Below are 26,430 nucleotides of genomic sequence, written 5' to 3'. Positions count from 1 at the left end.
GGGCAGCATCGTCGGTAAAGCGGCGCTTTACCGTAAATTTTGCGGCAATATTCGGCCGCTAGTGAGGCGCTTTTACCCCCTCGCTAGTGCCCGAGAAAGGGTTAAAACCACTGCAAAGTGCCTCTGTAGAGGTATAGCCACGGTGCCCATTGATTTCAATGGGCAGGAGCGGTATACACACCGCTCCAAAGATGCTGCTAGCAGGACATTTTTTTACCATCCTGCTAGCTAGCGCACCGCTCCAGTGTGAAAGCCCCGAGACAGCAGCGGCTGTTTAAGGTCTTTGCAGGCGCTATTTTTAGCGTTATAATGCCTGCAAAGCCACCCAGTGTGAAAGGGGTCTTGGAGATGAACAGCCCAAAATGGCATACTTAAAGCAGTTGTATACCCGCAATTTTTTTTTTTTTTTTTACACCTGTAAGGCAAAAGCTTACCTTAAAACGAGGTGTAGAGAACTTACCTTGTCCACGCCGAGCGAGATGTCACCTTGCCTCGGCGTGTCTTCCGGGTATCGCCGCTCCAGCGCTGTGATTGGCTGAAGCGGCGATGTCTTCACTCCCGCGCATGCACGCGTGAGATTTCATTCCGGCAAGGGCCGGCGGCTGCTTTAAAGCGGTGTTCCGCTGTTTTTTTTTTTAAAGTCGGCAGCTACAAATACGGCAGCTGCTGACTTTTAAAAAATGGACACTTACCTGTCCAGTGCGCCCGCGATGTCAGCAGCTGAGGCTAAGCAATCGCTCGGTCCTCAGCTGCTTCCGCTGCCATCCTCGGTGAGGTTATCAGGAAGTGAAGCCTTGCGGCTTCACTGCCCGATTCCCTACTGCGCATGCGCAAGGATCGCGGCGCACCGTCACTGGTCCCCGCTTTCTCCTAGGAACGTGACAAGCTGGATTCCCCGCGGGGATCAGAACCCGGAAGTGGTGCAGATACCTGTCTCTGCAAGGCTTCACTTCCTGATTCCCTCACTGAGAATGGCGGCGGCAGCATCCAAGGACTGAGCACGCTGGACAGGCAAGTGTCCATTTTTTAAAAGTCAGCAGCTGCAGTATTTGTAGCTGCTGGCCTTTAAAAAAAAAAAAAAATTATTGGGTGGACCTCCGTTAAAGCTTAAAGTATATTTAAACCCCGACAACACAAATATCTCATTTGCCCTGTTAAATGTTTCATAGCATTTTCTTATATCTGTTTGAAAAGTGCAAAAAAATATCTGTTGCTCATGTCAGAAATTCTCAACACTTCCTGTGTTATCTCAATGAGTCCAATTAGCCCTCCTAGCTGTTGTCTTTAGACTTCGGATTAGTCAGGGTTTACTTTCCCTTTAAACGCTGTGCATTGTCAGCTCAAAAACAGGATTAAAGCTGGATAAACACTATACAATTTTCTAAAGTTTTTTCCTTTAGATTTACCAAAACCATATAAACACGAGATCAAACCTAAACTCTTCCATTTGTATACAATCAGACAGGCCCTTGCACTACATAGTTGAAGGTAAATCTAAAGGAAATCGAACAAAAGTTGTATAGCGTGTATCCAGCTTTATGAGCTTAATGCACTTCTGGCTAAGCAACAGACATTTTCCACAACTTACGTGGTCTTAAACCACTTGCTGACTGCCCACAGTACATTAACTGTGGGTGGGCGGTGCATTGCCACGAAATGAGATTTGCCATCGGATGAGATGGTCCGCCTCCATCACATCCTATTGGCTCACTCCTGTCACGTGACATATTTAAACGTCAAGTATCCACGCGAACATCAGTCTCAGCTAGGCTATCATAGGGAGAGGATCTCCTCTCCCTGTGATAGCTGAAGGTGCACGGAGCTATTTGCGTAGTGCTGCGCCTGCGCACTACTACTTTACCTGCACCCGATGCTCTACTTTCTGTTCCCCATTCCCTGAGCCTTAACAGGGGACGGGGAGTAGAGCTGCGGGCGCGGGGTGTAGTTAGCACTGGCGGGAGGCACGCTGACAGCGCTATCGGGCATTGGGATCCCGATAGCGCTGTGGATCTATCGCGCTCGCGGGGAGGCATGACAGCGCTATCGGGCAGAGGGATCCCGATATCGCTGTAGATCCCGAAGTGACATTGTAATGAAGGAGAACATTTATTAGCCTGACATTGTAATAAAGGATAACATTTATTAGCCTAGTAAATGTATGAGCTTCTGTGGCCCGATTCCTCTCTCGGAATCGGGCCACAGAGGCCATGTGAGCTCCGTGCACCAGCTCCGTGCAGCTTCAGCTATCACAGGGAGAGGAGATCCTCTCCCTATGATAGCCTAGCTGAGACTGATGTTCGCGTGGATACTTGACGTTTAAATATGTCACGTGACAGGAGTGAGCCAATAGGATGTGATGGAGGCGGACCATCTCATCCGATGGCAAATCTAATTTCGTGGCAATGCAGCGGCATGTACCGGCAAAGTGACATATACATACGTCATTTTGCCTGTACAGACACAGATGGGCGCTGCGTGACCAGTGCTTATATGAAGGCTATGCGATCACATGATCAAAATGTCAACAAAGCTGTCTGTTATGCATCAACATGATTCATAACAGCTTTGATTCCTTTAGCCCTGGTTCACACTGAATATCACTTTAAAATCATGCTACTTCACTTGAAGTAGCACAATTTAATATCCGCAGGTCAGTGCGATTTGGGGAGTGACTTGTCTGACATTTGTGCAACTTCATGCACGTCCCACCTGAAATAGTGCAGGAACCTTTTTTCCCCCCCAAATCAGTGCGGCAGCGCAAAATGGGAGTCGCGATTTGAACGGCTCCATTGCATATAGGGTGCAACTTATCATGCGATTTAAAATTGCATAAAAAGTTGCACCGGTGTGAACGGGGTCTTACTAGTGAGCTGTGATTGGCCCACAGCTAACACATGGTAACAGAGCCAAACCCAGCACCCTGTACCGTGTGATTAGCTGTAGCCAAATCACTAGTATTCACAGCTGTCATGAACTTAACCCATCTATGACAGTTCAAAGCATTGCTGGCACAATGATCTTCATTGTACCACTAATGGTAAAAAAAAAAATCTGATTAACACTATGGAAACATTGAACTAAAATTAAAGTAAAAAATCTTTTTTTTTTAAAACATGCAATCACCAGTCAATGTCCCTGATCACCGCCACACCAGTCATATCATGACACTGTACTGCACTGGTGACGGTATAAAAATTTAGAATTTTTTTATTTCTTTATTTTCCAAAAAATTGTGACAAAAATTACAATGTCAAAAAAAAATTGCCATGTCTCTTACTAAGACTTAGATCACACCAATGCAGGTTGCAGCTGATGCATATTCCAGACACATGTTGCGTTTTTTCAATACACATTTTTGATCCATTGAAGTCTATGGAACCAAAAACAACCTGCTGGTCCTTGGCCCTTTCCATAAAATGCACAGATGTGAATGTGACTCAGGAAACCACGTTAAATGAACTGAAGTGTGTTTGTGAAAAAACGCACTAAAAATACGAGTGTGAACCAGGACTAAATGCCTACTTTCCAAAAAGGGTTCATTTTGGGGGTATTTATAATGTCCTGATATATTCGGGCCTCAGGAAATGAGATAGGCCGTTAATACATCAGGATTGCTCAATTTTCAAAAATACAGGTGCATCTCATAAAAAAAAATTAATTTTAATAGGGAAAAGTTGGCTTACTGAAAAGTATGTCCATGTGTATACAGTATAGTATGCACTTAATACTCGGGGTACCATTTGCATGAATTACTGTATCAATGCGGTGTGGCATGGAAGTGATCACCTGAGATGCACCTGTATATACCATAGTTTCAGGACTCTTATTTTGATACAGACCAAAGTCATTTATTGGGGATTTTTTTTTTTTAAACAGACATGTAGCAAAATATATTTTGGCCAAAATGTATGAAGAAATTTGATATTTTTTATTGGATACATTTTATAAAAGATAAAAAATATTTATTTATTTTCAAAATTTTCAGTCTTTTTGTTTATATAATACAAAATAAAAAACCCCAGTGGTGATCAAATACCACCAAACGAAAGCTCTATTTGCATGGAAAGAAAAAAATGTGCCTGCGTGGGTTTCCTCCGGGTACTCCGGTTTCCTCCGACATTTAAATACACAGGTATGTTTATCGGATCCTGTCTAAATTGGCCGTGTATGTATGAATGTGTATTAGGGACCTTAGGTTGTAAGCTCCTTGAGGGTAGGGACTGATGTGAATGTACAAAATAGATGTAAAGCGCTATATAAGTGTAGCGCCTTGCTCCTGTTGAGTAGGCGCCATTTGTAAGTTTAGTTATATGAGCTGTAGTTTAGCTCAGAATATTATGCCAAATTGTGGGTTTCTGTTCCAGTTCAGCTGCGTTGCACGTCTTCCACTTGACTGTAGGTGTCGCTGTCACCAGGAGTCAAGGTTGGAAATGCAGTAGGCTGGGTGCATAGAGTGCCTTCTTCCCAGAAACAGCCCAGAAACAGCCCAGTGTCGATTTAACTGACAATTGCGCGGTCGTGCGACGTGGCTCCCAAACAAAATTGGTGTCCTTTTTCCCCCAAAAATAGAGCTTTCTTTTGGTATTTGATCACCTCTGCGGTTTTTCATTTTTGCGCTTTAACCACTTAAGCCCCGGACCAATATGCAGCCTAAAGACCCAAGGTGTTTTTACAGTTCGGGACTGCGTCGCTTTAACAGACAATTGCGCGGTCGTGCGACGTGGCTCCCAAACAAAATTGGCGTCCTTTTTTCCCCACAAATAGAGCTTTCTTTTGGTGGTATTTGATCACATCTGCGGTTTTTAGTTTTTGCGCTATAAACAAAAATAGAGCGACAATTTTGAAAAAAAAGCAATATTTTTTACTTTTTGCTGTAATAAATATCCCCCAAAAACATATATAAAAAAAAATTTTTTCCTCAGTTTAGGCCGATACGTATTCTTCTACCTATTTTTAGTAAAAAAAATCGCAATAAGCGTTTATCGATTGGTTTGCGCAAAATTTATAGTGTTTACAAAATAGGGGATAGTTTTATTGCATTTTTATTTTTTATTTTTTTTTTACTACTAATGGCGGCGATCAGCAATTTTTTTCGTGACTGCGACATTATGGCGGACACTTCGGACAATTTTGACACATTTTTGGGACCATTGTCATTTTCACAGCAAAAAATGCATTTAAATTGCATTCTTTATTGTGAAAATGACAGTTGCAGTTTGGGAGTTAACCACAGGTGGCGCTGTAGGAGTTAGGGTGCACCTAGTATGTGTTTACAACTGTTTGGGGGTGTGGCTGTAGGAATGACGTCATCGATCGTGTCTTCCCTATAAAGGGAATGACGCGATCGATGCGCCGCCATAGTGAAGGACGGGGAAGCCGTGTTTACACACGGCTCTCCTCGTTCTTCAGCTCCGGGGAGCGATCGCGACGGAGCGGCTATAAACAAATAGCCGCGCCGTGGTCCCGGATCGCTCCCCGAGCGGACCCGACCTCCGCATGTAGCGGGGGGGGTCCCGATTGGACCCCCCACCCGCTAATAGGCGAGGACGTACCTATACGCCCATGTGCCTGTACGTGCCATATTGTGGACGTATATGTACATGGGCTGGTCCTTGAGTGGATAAACAAAAATAGACTGACAATTTTGAAAAAAAAAATGAATATTTCTTACTTTTCTTTTTTTTTTAATCGCAATAAGCGTTTATTGCAGGGCTCGACAAATCCCGGTCGCCATGGCAACTAGAAATAGCATCCTGGCGACTTGGCTTGGAAGGTGGCGCCATCTGGTGGTGAGCCGTCGGTATTACGAGTTATTACCACCAGATGTGTGAGCTGGCGCCATCTGGTGGTGGCCGTTGGTATTACAAGTTAAGCATTACAAGTTAAAGCGGTGGTTCACCCTGCTGAACAACATTTCAGCATAAAATTCGGCATCGTAGCGCGAGCTACAGTATGCCGGTCTTACATTTTTTAACCCCGTACTCACTGTTTAATCGTACATAGACGATTCCGTCTGCCGCGGGGAATGGGCGTTCCTAGCAAGAGGGAGGGTGATTGACGGCCGACTCTGGCACGTCACGCTCCCCGAAGACAGCCGGAGTAGGTCTCGGCTCTTCACGGCGCCTGCGAACCTACGAATTTCCCCGCAAATCGCTATCGCACATTTCTGCAAGTGATTATAATTTATTATCGCTGTTTTCTAGCTGATCTAAAACCATTTTTGACATAAAGGGACACTTTTGGACAATCTACAGTTTTTAGGCAGAAATGACATTTTTTATTATATAAAAGTACATGTAGGACACTGGGCAGACCACTAGGGACAAGGGGGGTGTGTATTTTTTACATACAGTACTGTAATCTATAAGATTACAGTATACTGTATGTAATGTGTTTGTTTACTTTTTTGAATTTGGCGCCGTTCTCCGTCCCCGTGCGTCGTAACGTCGCAGGGAACGGAGATCGGCGTCACACGGGGACTGTGAATCGAGCGAGGAGGTCCCGCTCGCTCACACAGCGTGTGGCATCGCTGGATCCAGGGACAAGGTAAGTAAACCATGCCTGTGGATCCAGCGAAAGGTAAGCCCGTCCAGCCCGAGCGTGACTCGGGTTTGCCGATCCCAACATGTAAAACCAACCCCGAGTCACGCTCGGGTTTACCGTCAGGGGGGTTAAACAGCAATTCTAATGTCATTTTTCACAATTTTTCACTGCCATCTCCTTCCCTCTAATTAGAACCCCCAAACATTATATATATTTTTTATCCTAACACCCTAGAGAATAAAATGGTGATCGTTGCAATACTTTGTCACGCCGTATTTGCGCAGCGGTCTTACAAGCGCACTTTTTTGGGAAAAAAATTGCACTTTTTTTAATTAAAAAATAAGACAACAGTAAAGTTATCCCCATTTTTTTTAATATTATGAAAGATAATGTTACGCCGAGTAAATTCATACCCAACATGTCACACTTCAAAATTGCGTCCGCTCGTGGAATGCCGACAAACTTTTACCCTTTAAAATCTCCATAGGTTGCATGTTTTGAGTTACAGAGGAGGTCTAGGGCTAGAATTATTGCTCTCGCTCTTCCAATCGCGGCAATACCTCACATGTGTGGTTTGAACACTGTTTACATATGCGGGCGCTGCTCACGTATGTGTTCGCTTCTGCGTGCAAGCTCGTCGGGACGGGGCGTGTTTTCTGGCTCCTAACTTTTTTAGCTGGCTCCTAGATTCCAAGCAAATTTGTCAAACCCTGGTTTATTGATTGGTTTGCGCAAAAGTTATAGTGTTTATAGTGCTCTATATTTGATCTTAATATCATTTTTAGGGTCATATGATATACGATTTATTTTGGTTTATATGCACTTGGCTTATGATGGACTGATCACAAGCGCAGCTCTTTACTGTTTCTTTAAACCCTAATCCCTCCCTGCTCTACCTATTTAGGAAACAAAACAAAACAAAAAAAAGGCGGAGGTTTTCGCTTCAAGACAGCCAGGCAGCAATTATTCCAAATATACAGATCATATCACAACATGGCCTACTTGTAATAGTTCTTCATGACAACCCTTACAACTGAAGGCCAGACTAAAGTCTACCAAGCACTGTAAACGGGACAGTGACTATATTCACAATAGAGGTCGACCGATATAGGTTTTTCTCTGGCCGATATTTAGAAATCTGGGCGGCCGATGGCCGATATATGATGCTGATTTTTGTGGCCGATATTTTAGGCCGATTTTTTTAATTTTTTTGGTGGCACTGGCTCGTGGCACTAATTGGCACGTGGCCCTAATTGGCACTGGCAGGTGGCACTGGATGGCAATAGTTAGCACTGGCAGATGGCACTGGTTTGCATTGGCAGGTGGCACTGATGGCTTTAGTTGGCATTAGTAGGTGGCACTGGATGGAAGGTGGCACTAATTGGCACTGGATGGTGGCACTGGCAGGTGGCATTGGCAGAGGGCACTGGATGGAAAGTGGCACTAATTGGCACTGGTATTGGCACTGGCAGGTGGCATTGGCAGATGGCACTGGATGGAAGGTGGCACTAATTGGCACTGGATGGCAAGTGGCACCAATTGGCACTGGCAGGTGGCACTGGTGCAAAAAATAAATAAAAAAAATGGTGTCAGACCCCTCTCCCTCCAGTATAGACACCCCCCCTGCCCCCCGTAGTACAGACACCAGAGAGCGGTGTGTGTCCCACGAGCGCAGCCCCCTCCTCCTCTGTGGGTGTAAACAGAGAGGAGGGCCGCCGCACTGGGTGTACCAAGATGGCCGTGGTTCCGGAGCTAGGCCAAAGCTGCAGCCTTTCCTGATGCTGTGACAGCGGCGGCAATCCGCGGATTGACGCCGCGGTCACATCATCAGGAAAGGCCGCGGCTTCGGCCTAGCTCCGGAGCCGTGGCACCGCTAGCGGCCATGTAAAACATCGGCCTAATTTGGATACAAATCGGCCGATGTCGATTTCTCCAAAACTGCCAAATATCGGTCGACCTCTAATTCACAACCTGATGATCTCTTTATACTGCCACCTACAACTTTCTTAATGACCCTCACTCTGTGGGTACATAAACTATAACCCATCGTTGGGGGCGCATGAAGTGTTAAACACAGCATCACTTCACACCAGGAGACCATTACCCCATACAGGTTTCTTTCTCCTGAATACTGATGGTCAGGGGCTCAGCTATGGATTTATGTTCGAATAAACACCTGAAACTGATATGCATAGATTGTATGAAGATCCATGGCTGTATGTCTATGCGTTTGCAGAAACGTTCTACATTCCATTTAACATTAGTTCCTATTAGAGGTCGATCGATATAACAGCCGATTTTTGGCACTTTTTAATTAATCGGCTTTGGCCGATTGTTTTAAAAAAAAAGCTGATTTACTTCAGCTAAACTTGCAAATAGCTTCTGCATCATAGAAGTCAATGCAAGTTGCCTTAAAGAGGTTGTAAACAAAAAAAAACAACACACATGTTATACTTACCTCCACTGTGCAGCTCGTTTTGCTGCGTCACTGGATGTGATTGACAGCAGCGCTGCTTTCAATCCAACCGCTCTAGCCAATCAGCGGCCAGGCTGAGCGGCGAAGAGGATCTCGGGGCTGAGCGCGGGACTTTCAAGGGGTCAAGTGAGTATAACGGGGCCGGTATACTCTGAATTTTTTTCACCTTAAAGCGGGAGTTCACCCAATGATTTTTTTTTTTATCTTTTCCCCTTAGATGGATGCTTGTTTTGTCTAGGGGAATCGGCTAGTTGTTTTAAAATATGATCCGTACTTACCGTTTTCGAGATGCATCTTCTCCATCGCTTCCGGGTATGGGTCTTCGGGAGCGGGCGTTCCTTCTTGATTGACAGTCTTCCGAGAGGCTTCCGACGGTCGCATCCATCGCGTCACTAGTAGCCGAAAGAAGCCGAACGTCGGTGCGGCTCTATACTGCGCCTGCGCACCGACGTTTGGCTTTTTTCGGAAAATCGTGACGCGATGGATGCGACCGTCGGAAGCCTCTCGGAAGACTGTCAATCAAAATAGGAACGCCCAGTCCCGCAGCCCATACCCGGAAGCATCTCGTAAACGGTAAGTACAGCTCATATTTTAAAACAACTAGCCGATTCCCCTAGACAAAACGAGCAGGAATCTAAGGGGAAAATGTGTTATGTGCGGGTGAACCCCCGCTTTAATGCATAGAATGCATTAAAGGGGTTGTAAAGGTTTGCCTTTTATTTTCTAAATAGGTTCCTTTAACCACTTAAGGACCACCTCCTGCAGCTATATGTCGGCAGAATGGCACAAGCACGCACAGGTACGTCCTCTAAGTGCCCTGCCGTGGGCGCGTGCCCGAAACCCGGTCCGAAGCTCCGTGACCGCGGGACCCGATCGCCGCTGGAGTCCCGCGATCAGTCCCCGGAGCTGAAGAACGGGGACAGCTGTGTGTGTAAACACAGTTTCCCCGTTCTTCACTGTGGTGCTGTCATTGATCGTGTGTTCCCTGTTATAGGGAAACACGATCAATGATGTCACACATCCAGCCCCGTCTCCCCCTACAGTTAGAAACACAGATGAGGTCACACTTAACCCCCTTCAGCGCCCCCTAGAGGTTAACTCCCAAACTGCAATTGTAATTTTCACAGTAAACAATGCATTTTTAATGCATTTTTTGCTGTGAAAATTACAATGGTCCCAAAAATGTGTCAAAATTGTCTGATGTGTCCGCCATAATGTCGTAGTCACGAAAAAAAAAAAAAAAATCGCTGCTATTAGTAGTAATTTTTTTTTTTTAAAATGCAATAAAACTATCCCCTATTTTATAAACGCTATAAATTTTGCGCAAACCAATCGATAAACGCTTATTGCGATTTATTTTACCAAAAATAGGTAGAAGAATACGTATCGGCCTAAAATGAGGGAAAAAAATGTTTTATATATATTTGGGGGATAATTATTATAGCAAAAAGTAAAAAATATTGAATTTTTTTCACAATTTTTGCAGAGGTGATCAAATACCACCAAAAGAAAGCTCTATTTGTGGGAACAAAAGGACGGCAATTCTGTTTGGGAGCCACTTTGCACGACCGCGCAATTGTCAGTTAAAGCGACGCAGTGCCGAATCGCAAAAACTGGCCGGGTCCGTTACCTGCCTAAAGGTCCGGGTCTTAAGTGGTTAAGCTAGTGCATTGTGGGTTCACTTACCTTCTCCTTCGATTTCCCTTCTAAATGTTTTTTTTCTTTGTTTGAATTTCTCACTTCCTGTTTCTCCTCAGTAAGCTTTCCACCATCATCTGAGTGGTGGAAAGTCATTTAGAACAGCTTACTACTGAGAAGTGAGAAATTCAGACAAAGAAAACAAAAAAAAACAAAAACATTCAGAAGGGAAATCGAAGGAGAAGGTAAGTGAACCAACAATGCACGAGCTTAAAGTAACCTATTTAAAAAATAAAAAATTAACCTTTACTACCCCTTTAAAGGTGAAAAACGTTTTGCTTTACAACTCCTTGAAGTTTCCTGTGGAGCAACTTGTCTCTGGGCAGCCTGCCAAGTGTGAGAAAAGATACAATGTTTCTACTTATCAACAAACTGAACTCTGTGTTGTGAAATTCTCAGTTTAACCATTTAAAGACTAAATATTTTCTGACACTTGTTGCTTACAATTAAAAATCCTGTATTTTCTGCTAGAAAATCACTTAGGACCCCCAAACATATTTTTTACATAGACCCTAGGGAATAAAATAGCGGTTGTTGCAATATTTTGTCATACGGTATTTGCGCAGCGGTCGCTCAAACGCAATTTTTGGGGGGGAAAAAATACACTTTAATGGATTTTAAAAAACAGTAAAGTTAGCCCGTTTTTTTTTTTTCTTCGTCCAAAAGTTTTGATTACCTGTTTTCGTGCCTGCTTCCTGATTCCCTTACCGAAGATGGCCGGGGCAGCAAGGGAGAGACGGGTAAGTGTCCATGTATTAAAAGTCAGCACCTGCAGTATTTGTAGCTGCTGACTTAATATTTTATTTTTTTGCGGAACTCCGCTACTTTCACACTGGAGCAGACAGGCGTGTGGACAGTAAAAATGCAGCTGGTTTTAGTGGCCATCATTTTAGCTGCGCTATACGGCTGCTAGTGGGGCGCTTATGATCCAGCTAGCGGCCGATGAAGAGGTTAAATGCACCCGTGTAGCACCGCTGCAGAAGCGCTTTGCAGACGCTTCGGCAGCAGTGCCCATTTATTTCAATGGGCAGGAGCGTTGTACACCCCTCCAAAGATGCTGCTTGCAGGACTTTTTTTTTAACGTCCTGCCAGCGCACCACCTCAGTGTGAAAGCCGGCACTTTACAGGCGCTATTTTTAGCCCAAAAGCGCCTGAAAAACACCCCAGTGTGAAAGGGGTCTAACTGTTCGATTTTATGAGATGAAGGAAAAAAAATAATGTAAAATCGGCATAACATATCTCCCCCCCGAAAAAAAAAAAAAAAAAATCGGCATCATATATCGGCCATCAGCCGCCGCAATTTCTAAATATCGGCATTGGAGAAAAACCCATATTGGTCGACCTCTAGTTCCTATGTGTCACGTTCACATCTATGCAGCTTCCATCTGGGCATTTTTGGGAAAGGTGCAAGGACTTTTTTTTCCCCCATGCAGCACGGTGCTTTTTTTGGCTCCATAGACTAATTGAGTTGCATCAAAAATGCATGAAAAACACATGTACATGCATTTTCTTGCATGGCAATAGACACCTCTTCCTAGCAACATTAACACATCCTAGAAAAGCAAAACACATTGAAAAAAAAAAAAAAAATAGAACTGGAAAACAAGCCTCAAAAATGCATTAATGACACATACATAAATGTAAACCTAGCCTTACAGTATAATTCCAGGTAAAACCTGTCCCCTCCCCTTCCTAACACCTGTGCTGACTAACCTGTGGAAGATATAGGGGAGATGGAGAGAAAAAGAGAAAGACCCCTATTTTAAGCTCGCTTTGGTCACATGACTGGCGGACACAGGGGAGGGGCGAGTGCTTAACAGCAGCTGGAAATGCCTGGAATCGCTGAAATCACCCATTGGTTACCATGGTCCATTTGTTGTCATTGCCACGCCCTCTCCCTTTCAGGGGAGCCAGATCACATGACCAGAGCGGGCTGAAAATAAGTATATACATCTTACTTACACAGGTTAGTCAGCATAGATGTTAAAGTGGAGGTTCACCCGAAAAGTTAATTTTTAAGATTAGATTGATGCTCATTTTGTCAAGGGGAATCGGGTAGTTTTTTTTAAATCGAAGCAGTACTTACCGTTTTAGAGAGCGATCTTCTCCGCCGCTTCCGGGTATGGGCTGTGGGACTGGGCGTTCCCATTTGATTGACAGGCTTCCGAGAGGCTTCCGACGGTCGCATACATCGCGTCACGATTTCCCGAAAGAACGTCGGTGCGCAGGCGCCGTATAAAGCCGCACCGACGTTCGGCTTCTTTCGGCTACTCGTGACGTGATGTATGCGACCATCGGAAGCCTGTCAATCAAATAGGAACGCCCAGTCCCGAAGACCATACCCGGAAGCGGCGGAGAAGATCGCTCTACAACGGTAAGTACGGCTTTGATTTAAAAAAAACTACCCGATTCCCCTAGACAAAATGAGCATCAATCTAATGTAAAAAAAAAAAATTCGGGTGAATAGGGGAAGGGAGCTTTTTAATGAATAGTTAAAGTAGAAACTGAAGCTAAAACTAGCTATGCCTAAAGCTGCTCCCACCCCTTCTAGCACCTATACAAGCTATCCTGTAGAAGAAAGATGCATTGCGTGTATTTACCTATTCTCAGAGTGCACTAGTTCAGTCACGTGATCAGCTTCAAGCAGCTGGCTTCAGGGGAGAGGAGGGACAGCCGACAAGGCATAGCCCATAGTGAGCCTATGGGTGGCATCACCACACAGGCACTCCATCCATTGTCTGTGCACTCTCCATTCCCCTGAAGCCAGACACTTGTAGTAGATCACATGACTAGCCCATAGCGCCCTGAGAATAAGTGTATGCATCTTCCTTTTACAGGGTAAAATAGTATAGGAGTCAGAAGGTGGGTGGGAGCAGTTTTGAGCACAGTTAGTTCTGCCCGGAATTCCATTTTCCGGGGGAAACATATGGTTCGATGTAATTTGTCTGATACAAGTTCTTACACTGCTCCAATATTGCAAACCCTCAATACATTTTTTTTTACTGAAAACAGAACAAGGATAATGGAATTCCTGGATTGTTAAACAAGGACTACACAATTGAAGGACCTATGAACATACCACGCAAATAATATCCTAGGCGACAGGTGCTTTCTATTTGAGCCTAGGTTCACACTTGTGTGCTGCAGGACACCGCATTCCTGTGCAAATTACATGCAATATCTGCACATTGTGTTTGGCTTAAATCGCATCAAAACGGTGCAGGACCCTTTTTTTGCTGCACCTGAACTACATCGCATGGGTGTTCACACCCATGCAATCCGATTCTGGCAATCGCACTGTTTTGCGTGCCATTTCGGGGTGTACCGTAGTTTTAACATGGACACCCGCAGCAGATCGCATGGACACATCAGTGTGAACCGAGGCTAAAACTGAAAACCAATAAGGTAGATGCATAAAGCAAGATACAATAAAGGTAAACCTTTGCATTACATACCATATCAAACTTCAGTAATTATATTTTTCAATGTTATAGACAGCAGAAACTGACCTGGTTGCTATTAATAACAGTCTTATTTTTATTTGCTCCATAATGTTAGCAAAGGGAACTGGACTTAACCACTTGCCACTCAGACCCTAGGGAGTAAAATGGTGGTTGTTGCAATTTTCTTTTTTTTTTTTAGCTTCCACGGTATTTACACAGCAATTTTTTAAACGCTGTTTGTTTCATGCATTTAAAAATAAAAATAAACACTAATGCCGTGTACACACGGTCGGAATTTCTGACAAAAAATGTTCGATGTGAGCTTGTTGTCGGAAAATCCGACCGTGTGTATGCTCCATCGGACGTTTGCTGTCGGAAATTTCCGACAACAAATGTTTGAGAGCTGGTTCTCAATTTTTCCGGAAAACAAAAGTTCTTGTTGGAAATTCCGATCGTCTGTAGCCAATTCCGATGCACAAAAACCCTATGAATCAAATTGACGCATGCTCAGAATCATTGAACCTAATTTTTCTCGGCTCGTCGTAGTGTTGTACGTGACCGTGTTTCTTGACGTTCGGAATTTCCAACAACATTTGTGTGACCGTGTGTATGCAAGACAAGTTTGAGTAAACAATCCGTAGAAAAAAAAAAATCCACGGTTTTGTTGTCGAAATGTCCGATCGTGTGTATGCGGCATTAAAGTGACACTAAAGGTTTTTTTTTTTTTTAAATAACAAACATGTCATACTTACCTCCACTGTGCAGCTCGTTTTACACAGAGTGGCCCCGAACATCCTCCTCTGGGGTCCCTCGGCGGCACCTCACAGCATTAGATAACCCCCTAGGAGAAGCGCTTTCCCAAGGGGGTTACCTTGTGGGCGCGCTCGTGAGTCATTCCTTCGGCGTCCCTGGACGCAGAATGTATGATTGGGCCCCACCCCCTGCGTCATTGGATTTGATTGACAGCAGTGGGAGCCGATTGCTGCGCTGCCATCAATCTAGCCAATCAAAGCCAGGACCCTGTGGAGAGGATGGTGCGTCCATACCGAGAAGATGAAGGGGCTGAGGTAAGTAAAACAGGGGGGCTGGTGACTGGCAGGTGTTTTTTCATCTTAATGCATAGGATGCATTAAGGTGAAAAAAAAAACAAGCCTTTACAACACCCTTAAGTTAGCCCGATTTTTTTCCATAATGTGAAAGATGATGCCATGCTTTAAAATTGCACACACTCATGGAATGGGGCCAAACTTCGATACTTAAAAATCCCCATACGCTTAAAAAAAAAAAAAAAAAAAAAAAATTCAAAGGTTACCTGTTTAGACCCCGTTCACACTGAGGTGCTTTGCAGGCGCTATAGCACTAAAAATAGTGCCTGAAAAGCGCCCTTAACTGGTTGCCGAACAGCCGCCGCAGTTCTACGGAGAGAGCCCGTAGCTCTACGTCGCCTCGCAAAGTGGCCACTAGGGACCCCCCCCCCGCTCCTGACTCCCGCGCGTGTGCCAGGCGGTCGCGATCACCGCCGGGCACCCACGATCGCTCGTTACAGAGCGAGGACCTGGCGCTGTGTGTGTAAATGCCTGACCCTCTGTTTATACAATGTATGAACAACGATCAGTCATTTCCCCTAGTGAGGCCACCCCCCCTACAGTTAGAACACACCCAGGGACATACTAAACCCCTTCCCCGCCCCATAGTCTTAACCCCTTCCCTGCCAGTGTCATTTTTATAGCACTGATCGCTATAAAAATGCCAATGGTCCCAAAAATGTGTCAAAAGTGTCCGCCATAATGTTGCAGTACCAAAAAAAAAAAATAATATATATATATATATATATATATATATATATATATATATATATATATATATATATATATATATATATATATATATATATATATATATATATATATATATATATATATATATATAAAAATAAAAATCGCTGATCGCCGCCATTACTAGTAAAAAAAAAAAAAAACCCCATAAAACTACCCCCTATTTTGTAAATGCTATAACTTTTGCGCAAACCAATCAAACGCGTATTGCGATTTTTTTACGAAAAATACGTAGAAGAATACGTATCGGCCTAAACTGAGGGAAAAAAATGTTTTTATATATATTTTTGGGGGATATTTATTATGGTAAAAAGTAAAAAATATAATTTTTTTAAAAAATTGTTGCTCTATTTTTGTTTATAACGCAAAAACTAAAAACCACAGAGGTGATCAAATACCACCAAAAGAAAGCTCTATTTGTGGGGAAAAAAGGACACCAATTTTGTTTGGGAGCCACGTCGCACGACCGCGCAATTGTCAGTTAAAGCGACGCAGTGCCGTATCGCAAAAAGTGCTCTGGTCTTTGACCAGCAATATGGTCCGGGGCTTAAGTGGTTAAAGAGCCGCTCCATTCACTCCAGTGTGAAAGCCCGAGGGCTTTCACACTGGAACGGTGCACTGGCAGGGCGTCAGAAAAAGTCCCGCCAGCAGCTTCTTTGCAGCGCATTAGGATCGGTGAATACACCGATCCTAATGCGCCCCTGCGCATTGAAATCAATGGGCAGCGCCGCCGGCGCTTCTTAACCCTTTTTCGACCGCTAGCAGGGGTTTAAAGTGCCCCGCTAGCGGGTGAAAAGCGCTGCAAAAACTATGGTAAAGCACTGCTAAAAATATCTGCGTTTTACCGTCGGCGCTCGGACGGTCAGAATTTCTGTCAAATGTTTGATGTGGGCTTGTTGTCGGAAAATCCGACCGTGTGTATGCTCCATCAGACATTTGCTGTCGGAATGACAACAAATGTTTGACAGCTGGTTCTCAAGTTTTCCGACAACAAAAGTTGTCGGAAATTCCGATTGTGTGTAGCCTTTTTTCGACGCACAAGATTCCACGCGTACTCTGAATCATGCAGAAGAGCCACACTGCCTATTGAACTTAATTTTTCTTGGCTCGTCGTACGTCTTGTATGTCACCGCGTTCTTGATGTTTGGAATTTGCAACATTTGTGTGACCGTGTGTGCAAGACAAGTTTGAGCCAACATTCCATCGGAAAAATATCCACGGTTTTGTTGTCGGAATGTACGATCATGTGAGTTACAGAGGTCTTGGGCTAGATATATTGCTCTCGCTCTAACATTTGCGGCAATACCTCACGTGGTTTGAACGCCAATTACATATGTGGGCGTGACCTACGTACGCGCTCATTTCTGCGAGTGAGCACGCGGTTATGGAGGCGCTCTACTTTTTTTTCCTCCTGCCATCTGTAAAAACAAATCAAGCGGTTGAACAGCATCATACAGACATCACGACCAAAAGTCTTTGACGTCATATGATGTCATTGGGTGGCAAGTGATTAAAGGGGAAATATACTCAACTTCTCTAGCACTGCCGGGAGACATCACCCACTTTCATTGGCCAGGATGAGATTGCATCACTTCCATGCATGCGTGAGAATTTATCCACCTCAGCCTTACCACAATTGCACACTGAGCTGCACATGTGCTGCTCAATGTACAGGGCATACAGGTGGGTAAAGGAATGTTAAGGCTCTGTTCACATCTTGGCGTATGGGGGGTGACAATTGCGGTATAACCGTGCAAATAGAATCGCAGCACGCCCGTCGTCCAAAAGAAGCTCATATACTTCTTTTGGACAACAGGCGCCCCGTTATTCTGTAAGCACAATTTTACTGCGATTGTCGCCCGACGAATTACGAGAACATTGCGCCCCATTTGGGGTGCTATTGAAATCTAGGGGCAACCCACTGGGAATAAAACAGGCGCCCTGCGTTTTGTCACTATTGCAAATCACGGCGATTCCGCCCCTGATTCGGAGTGCGGAGATGTGAATGGAGCCTTAAAGGGGAGTTCCAGACTTGTTTTTAGGTTTATTAAAAGTCAGCAGCTACAAAAAGTGTAGCTGCTGACATTTGACACTTACCTGCTCCACGGTCCATAAATGCGGCCGCCTGGAGCGTCGCTCCTTTGCCCCCTTTCCGCCAGCACCTCCATTCGCTCTGTGGGCACCCGGCCGTGACAGCTTTCGGCTTCACGGCTGGGCGCGCATGCGCGATAGGCGATCCCCGAGTGGACAGGCGATCTCCTGGGACCGGTCACGTGTCCCTGGAGATCGCCTAGAGGGAGGGGCCGCCTAAGGCGAGAGGAGGAGTCGCCGAGGCGGTCCCTGGGCGGAAAGAGGAAGTGGGACAGGAAGTCCCACTCCTACCAAAGCCCCCATTTCCCCCCCCCCCCCCAAAAAAATGACATGCCAAATGTGGCATGTAAGGGGGTGAGGAGTGCTTAAAGCGAAAGTTCCACTTTTGGGTGGAACTCCGCTTTAAGTGATTGTAAGGCTTTTTGTTTTTTTAAATAACATGTTATACTCACCTCCTCTGTGCAAGGCCCTGATTCTCCTCTTCTGGGGTCCCCCCATGGCACTCCTGGCCCCTCCTCCTCTTGAGTGCCCCCCAGGGAGAGCTGCGTCAATACAGAAAGCAGGACTAGGCCCCGCCCTGTGTCACTAGATTTGAGCAAATGGCTCCTGCTGCCAATCTCTCCAATGAGGACCCGAGACAGCGGCTGGAGCTGCTGTGCTCGTCCCAGTCACTGGAACAAAATCGGGCTCAGGTAAGAAAAGGGGGGTGGGGTCTGGGAAGGAACTGCAGCACAAAAGTTTTTGTACCTTAATGCAATAAGGTGAAAAAACCTTGAGGGTTCAACGACCCCTTTAAAGAAGAAGACACACAGAGGAAGATTTTCTAAAAGTGGAGCGTGCAAAATTTGCTGCAACTTTGCATAGGAACCAATCAGCTTTCAGTATTTTTGTCAAAGCATAAATTGAACAGGTTGAAGTTAAAAGCTGATTGGCTACCATGCAGAGGCAACAGATTTTTGCACTCGTTTTAGAAAATCTCCTCAGAATGTCTCTTCTGCATTAAAAATCCTGTCTGACACTTATTTTTAAGTTACACTTTTGTGGAGCCATTTTTGTCTATTTGGACCGAGTAGCAAATGGTTAAAACCAATATCCCATTACCTTCACTTCCTGTCCTATACACACACAGTTTAAAACTTGGGCCCCTTTCACACGGGGCGGATGCGTTTTGACGGGCTCCGCTTGCTCAGCAGGGATTGCTTCGTTGATCCCTGCTAAGCAGGTGGATGAAAGGTCCATCTCCACTCACTGTGCTGAGACAGACCTGTCAGAGCCCCGCTCTCCTCTATGCGAAGTTTGGATGCAAAAGGACTGTCTGCCCATTTTCATCCAATCCCATCTGATCCGACTTGCTGGATGGATGGCGAACGTAACGCCATATATGTTTGTTTTCAGCAGATTTTGTCGGATTTGATGCCAGGTAGGTGTCAGCAGACATATCCACCGACATCCGCCTCCCCGTAGAAGTCAACGAGTGGCCTGAAAAACGTACAGTCGGATCCAATCGTGTGAAAGGGGTCTAAAGATACACATTAACTATATAAAACATTATGGTAAATTATGAAGAAAAAGCCAAACGCATACCTTTATTATGATCAGCTTCATCTTCCATACTGGGAATAGGCCAGTCCAACTCTTCAGCGCCAAGCTGCTTTTCCTCCACCGTCTGTCTTTCTTCAGTCATGTCTGGTTTGCTAGATGCTGACTCTGCAAGGTTTGAGGATTCTTTTTTGCCCACTTGCCAGAAACGTTTCATTTCTTCATTAATGTCCATTTCATTATATTTCAGTCTTACAAGTGCCAGAGGAATTTTACACATTTCATCATGTTGTATATCTTCAACAGTCAACTCCAGTACGTCTTCTGTAGCACGTTGGAAGAAATAATCACACCCCTCTGAAGTCCATGTACCGGCAGCAACATTAAATTTAGCAAGGCAGCATGGGAAAGCTTGGGTCGGAAGCCTGGCAAGAATGGTAGGAAGCTGTCGAATTTCCTCTTTAACAACATTTTCTACGTTTCCATAGTCAACAAACCTTACAGTAGCAACATCTGCCTCCATTTTGGAAACGAGAGCCCGGTACCAGTTTTGGTCTTCGCTGTACATAACATTGCAGAGGCTGCCAACCTCAATGGTAGCAATAAAATGGTCATCTCTGACAGACTTTTCTCCAGCTTCTTGAACTTGTTTTGCTAGGACATCAAAATCTGTTGTGCTTAACTGGCACCAGAAGAGGCCAGGGCTGTCTACAGAACTTGTAAAGACTTTTACAGTTTTTCCAGTTTTTGGCACGTTCCAGGTGAATGATTTATTGACTGGCACATCTTCCTGTCTTGCTTTAAATTCAGTTGTTACTTTGCCCTTCTCTACTAAGGGTTTTAGTAAATCATTGACACTGCCTCTCTTATCATAAAGATCTACATCCCATTTATCATCTTTCAATTTGATGAATTCACACTGTAATTGCTGGTCAAACACGCGTTCATAAAACATTTCCACTATGTTATGACTGTTGGAGACAGAAGAAGCCCCTTTAGTAGAATTTAAAGAACAGTGAATACTCTGAGCAGGAATGGAGCACAGCTTCTGGGGAAGTTTGTAGATTTTGCAATTGGAAATCACAGATGTGTTACCATAGTCTATATACAGCACATTTAAACCTACAGCACTTTTCTGTTCCACAACTCCTCTGTAGTACAGTTTATCTCCATCAAACAACGCACAAACTACATCTCCAATGTTGACATCCTTTTCAGACACCTCCTCAAAAGTACTCTTGTCACGGTTTAAAAAATCTGAAATCTGGTCCAGTAAGCCAGTCTCTGCAGTCTGTACATAGAAGTCAAACATGTTTTTTGCATGAGAAGCATAAACGCACAGTTTTTCGCCTGGGGAGATACTTCTGGTAGATATTTCACTTATCTTTGTTAGAGGGTGCTTTGGTGTGCTGCCACAAGGCTTTGCAAATGGGTTTGGTTTTAGATGCAACTCTTTACCAAAATTTGGCTTTGAGTTCTGACTTGACGGCTGCTCATAGTATGAGTTTCTTTGTGTGCTCTGAAATTTAGTCACCTCTTTCCTTCTCACACTACAGTCCTGATTGTCTTGGTACAATGCCCTTTTCACATTGCTCTGGAAAGGCAGGGTGTCTCTTTTTTGTGAACTGGGCTCCCGATTGTTTGCATTGTAATCTCTATCTGCATGCTGTTCAAAGGGCATTTGAGTCCCTGGTGAGGATCGGTCTCGTTGTGGCAGTGCAGGTCTATCTGCCTGCTGTTCAAAAGGCATTTGAGTCCCTGGTGAGGATCGGTCTCGTTTTGGCAGTGCAGGTCTATCTGCCTGCTGTTCAAAAGGCATTTGAGTCCCTGGTGAGGAACGGTCTCGTCGTGGCAGTGCAGGTCTATCGGTCTGCTGTTCAAAAGGCATTTGAGTCCCTGGTGAGGATCGGTCTCGTTGTGGCAGTGCAGGTCTATCGGTCTGCTGTTCAAAAGGCATTTGAGTCCCTGGTGAGGATCGGTCTCGTTGTGGCAGTGCAGGTCTATCTGCCTGCTGTTCAAAAGGCATTTGAGTCCCTGGTGAGGAACGGTCTCGTCGTGGCAGTGCAGGTCTATCGGTCTGCTGTTCAAAAGGCATTTGAGTCCCTGGTGAGGATCGGTCTCGTTGTGGCAGTGCAGGTCTATCGGTCTGCTGTTCAAAAGGCATTTGAGTCCCTGGTGAGGATCGGTCTCGTTGTGGCAGTGCAGGTCTATCTGCCTGCTGTTCAAAAGGCATTTGAGCCCCTGGTGAGGATCGGTCTCGTTGTGGCAGTGCAGTACTACTGTCTGTTCTGGCAACATTAGACCCCCGAGTGTGTGAAATCTGCCCTTGGATTGATTCACAAGTTTTTCTCTCTCCGTTTACAGTTTTTGCTTCCTGTTGGGTGAATTTTGGGGATGGTTGACTGCTGGGGCAAAAAGCTGGCTTGCATGCTAGTGCGTTTTTAGGAACATTTAATCCCAATTTGCTTTTGAGAGTTGCATTGATTTGTTCATTACCATCATAGAGTTCCACTAATAACTTTCCATCAGCTTCCTTGGCAACAACTAGTGCCCTCAAAGCTCTGTTCCAAACGATGCCTTCAAACCAAGTCATAACTTCTTCTGGAAGAATCAATGGGATATCAGACAAGGAACATTTAATTGCCTGCATTGGTAAAAGCAACAGATCATGCTCGCTTTGCACAATGGGTTGAAGATCATCAGCTGCAACTTTTTCAGTGTTTCCGTAATCCACAAAAAACACCTCTGCCCCATCGGTCTCTGAACAGATAAAGGCACGATACCACTGTTGGTCAGTGAATTTTGCAAGACACAGTGGTACAGCGCTAGGCAGCTTCAGACGCTGTGTTTTCTTGCAAGATTTTGTAATAGCTTCTGCAATCCTTGCAAGAGTGCCTGTATTCTTTAAAAGTTGGCAGTAAAACTCCAAAGAAGGATTGACGTGTGTGATGGAAACCTCTTCCTCACTTCCCGTTTTAATGTCATGCAGTGAATAGTAAAACGACTGAAGGTGCACAGATGGCGCGAGGGTCTTATGAAAAATGTACGTTGCAAATCCTCTCTTTGCCAAGTTAGCGCAAATGTTTTCAAACGGGGTGTACAGATCCACTATATTAATCAGTTCGTTATCTACAAAAGCTGTGGCAAAAAACATGCAGTGAAATTCCCGCCCTTTGGCCGCTTTTACGGCAAAATCGCAAAAAGCATTTGTGGCTTTATTGTCCCAACAAAAAGGATTATTGCCCAACGGGGCAATTATGTTGTATAGACTGCACTTGAAAGCGTGAGTTTTTACATTAAAAAAGCCGCTTTCCATTGCACGGAGATTTACAGCAGGAACCATCTCTGTCATCCCGTAGTCTACATACAACACTTGTACACTGTTGGATTTGGTTTCACTCACTGGGATCTCTGAAATGAAGCCTCTGTACCATGTTCCATTTGTTGGGCTTTTAGCAAAGCAAGCATTGGCATTAGGTTCAGGAGCTGTGTTTGCAAGGATACAATACATCTGTATGGAGTCCATCAAATTATTTAGAGCAGAGGCCTGTGCTGCATTTTGACACCAAAACAACCCAGGATTTTCTATATGGGAGACGATCACTTTAATAGTCGCACCAGGTTCAAACAGCTGGTCTTCATAGGGTGAATACTGTAGGCGTTCATCATCCGACACGCCTACAGTAGCTTCTTTCTTTTCTGTCTCAGATAAACCCGAAATAGATACAGGCTGGCTTGGGGTAGTCTTTCTACCTCCACTTTCCCCAATCTGCACAGTGGTAAAGGTTTCAAGCTCTTCGTATTTTGCATGCCCAGCCAATGACAATGCTTTCCCTACATTTTTCTCTTTGGCTCTGGATTGATCAAGGACTTCTACCGCATACTTATCAAGATCTTTGGACATTACATATAGTACGAGCTTCCTATGAACAACTGCTACTTTAAAAGCACAGATCGCTTCTGGGCTCCAACTCTCTCCCAAGGGGTAGATGTCAACCAGGCAGCACCTGTTGGCCAATGCCGACAGTTCTTTGAATTCATCCGGCAATTCTTTTATGCTATACCAGTCAATCAACTCAACGTTTCCGTGGTCCAAAAAGTAAACTTTGACTTGCTTATTCTCACAGGCAATGACTTCAGCCCGATAGTAGATACCGTCTTTGAATTTGGCACAGCAGATTTGACCAGGCTTAGGCTTGGTTATAATGCCCTCTAACCTGGAGGCCTTTGTATACATATTGTTAATGAAATCCACCATCTCCTGGTGTTTCTTGGAGTCCTCTTCGGTTTGAACATAAAAATTGGAAGGGTCAAAAATATACTGCACCATAGCGTCATAAAAAGTGCCAGTCTTGAGCTCTACGGTGGAAAATTCAGGGACATAAAAGTTTTCTGCGGGTAACTTTGGGGTACCTATTTTCTCTCCATCTTTCTCAGGACAAAGAGATGCCTGAGCAACGCTGGGAATGACGCAGGTATCAGACTTGGGGCTCCGATTTTGAACTTGCATGCCAAAGAAGTAGTTAAGGTTACACCCATCTGCAGCCAACAGGGTGACCACATACAAGTGTTTGTATGAGTTGAAGAACTGAATTGTAGCGCTCACCTGCTTCCCCTGTAGCAAAGAGCGCAGCTCAGCGATCACAGACAGCTCCCAGTCCTTTCCTCCGTCTGAAATCCCATACAATGCACAACGAAATGTGATCACAGGCAACCGAAGGAACTCCGCCGGCAGCGGACGCAGGCAAGTCAGCGGAACAAGCTCTTCGCGCCCCCAGTCTACATGGATGACCGTGGCCAGCTGGCGCTCTTGGAAAGCCTCCTGCAGCAGCGAGCGGTACCAGCGTCCGTCAGCTCCACGGGACGCACATGGCTGTCCTAGCTTCAAAGGGTTCCGAAAAGCTGGGCCAGTTTCCACGGTGTAAAAATGCTGCATGGCCTCCGAGAGGCTGTGGAACTCCTGCGCCACGCTAAGGAGCTGGCAGAAGATGCTGTGCGGCTTAGACACGTGGGTGACTAACACCTGTTCCGTCACGCCGCTTTCAAGGCGCGGGTAGCAGTAGTCCATGCTTTCTGCTTGCCAGGGACCTCCCCGCCCGACACCGTTCATAGCTGGTATTGGGGTGTGGCGGGTTACGCTGTTACAGCCAAGAAAGGGATGGGAAGGTAACACTGGAACTGTTTTGGCCAGTCCATACAACAGGGCCTGCTGGGCAATCTCACTCGCTTCTAATAGCACCAGTCCTTGTGGGAGCAGATCCTGCACCTGCCCTGTGATGACCTTATCTTGCAGGGAGTAGAAGTAGTTGAGAGTGCTGTAGTTCCAGTGCTGGCCGTTAGGGGGCACCAGGCCGCTAAGCGCGCACACTAGCGTGTGTGGGGGCAACGGAAAGAAAAGAGAGGCCTGGGCCTTGCGCAGCCTGGTGGGGCTCACTGAGGTGATGGTTCCCTCCTCCAGCAAGAGCACCTCACACTCGGCTCCTCTCTTCAATAAAACTTTACAGCGCTGCCACTCTCCGCTCACCTCCACCAGGCACAACTCTCCCAACAACACCGCAGCCGCCGCCTGAGGCCTACTCTGCTCCCCAAACACCGCCGCTTGAGGCGACTGCTGACTCCTGTGCTCCTCCTTTGTGTCCTCCAAACTCCCCCACAGTTTGATTAACGGTACCTCAGCCCGGGCCTCAACGCGACACACCCGCAGGCGGAGAAAACAACCTGCCGCTCCCGCCATACTTTCTCTCCCGCGCCAACGTACAACTGAGACGCAGAAGGCCACGCCCCAAGGCCCCTTGGTGGACGCAACGCGAGGGCGGCGCCATAATGACGTCACAAACCGGCGACTGACTGCTTTCCTGGGCCGGGCGGAACTGGGGCTGCTGACAAATTGTTTCCCGACTTATCACCTTCAACTGAACACTGCATGCAGAGCGTTCCCTTACCGCCGGGTACAGGTGGGAATTGGAGTATCAGTACGGGGGTGCCACTACTACTAAAGATTTATTTACCTAGCAGAACGTAGAAGTGGAGTACCCATACTGCATTCAGAGCTGAGTACTGGTGCTACATGCATTTTATTTAGCAAAGCTGAGTACTGGTATAGTGCATAGTATTTATCTGCTAGAGCAGAGTACTGGTACTACATGCATAGTATTTATTTAGCAGAGCTGAAGTACTAAATGCAGAGTATTTATCTGGTAGAGCTGAGTACTGGTACTTCATGCCTAGTATTTATCTGGTAGAGCTGAGTACTGGTACTACATGCCTAGTATTTATCTGGTAGAGCTGAGTACTGGTACTACATGCCTAGTATTTATCTGGTAGAGCTGAGTACTGGTACTACATGCCTAGTATTTATCTGGTAGAGCTGAGTACTGGTACTTCATGCCTAGTATTTATCTGGTAGAGCTGAGTACTGGTACTACATGCCTAGTATTTATCTGGTAGAGCTGAGTACTGGTACTACATGCCTAGTATTTATCTGGTAGAGCTGAGTACTGGTACTACATGCCTAGTATTTATCTGGTAGAGCTGAGTACTGGTACTACATGCCTAGTATTTATCTGGTAGAGCTGAGTACTGGTACTACATGCCTAGTATTTATCTGGTAGAGCTGAGTACTGGTACTACATGCCTAGTATTTATCTGGTAGAGCTGAGTACTGGTACTACATGCCTAGTATTTATCTGGTAGAGCTGAGTACTGGTACTACATGCCTAGTATTTATCTGGTAGAGCTGAGTACTGGTACTACATGCCTAGTATTTATCTGGTAGAGCTGAGTACTGGTACTACATGCCTAGTAT

General features: G+C 45.3%; 1 protein-coding gene across 8 annotated transcripts in view; it reads right to left on the bottom strand.

The window, feature by feature from the left end:
- Positions 1-25,400, bottom strand: part of TDRD6 (tudor domain containing 6) — a 115,135-nt gene extending 89,735 nt beyond the window's left edge. For 4 of the 8 annotated variants that reach the window (XM_040348451.1, XM_040348454.1, XM_040348455.1 and 1 more), the window contains exon 1: positions 19,671-25,400. In XM_040348451.1, coding sequence (XP_040204385.1) covers positions 19,671-25,359 — 5,689 coding nt within the window. In that variant the 5' untranslated portion in view covers positions 25,360-25,400. The remainder of the gene's footprint in view (positions 1-19,670) is intronic. The other 4 variants (XM_040348449.1, XM_040348452.1, XM_040348453.1 and 1 more) reach the window with 1 other exon arrangement.
- Positions 25,401-26,430: the final 1,030 nt, after the last annotated feature.

This window comes from Rana temporaria, chromosome 4 (genome assembly GCF_905171775.1).
Source record: "Rana temporaria chromosome 4, aRanTem1.1, whole genome shotgun sequence".
Lineage (NCBI taxonomy): Eukaryota > Metazoa > Chordata > Amphibia > Anura > Ranidae > Rana > Rana temporaria.
This window is presented reverse-complemented; position numbering and strand designations above follow the sequence as displayed.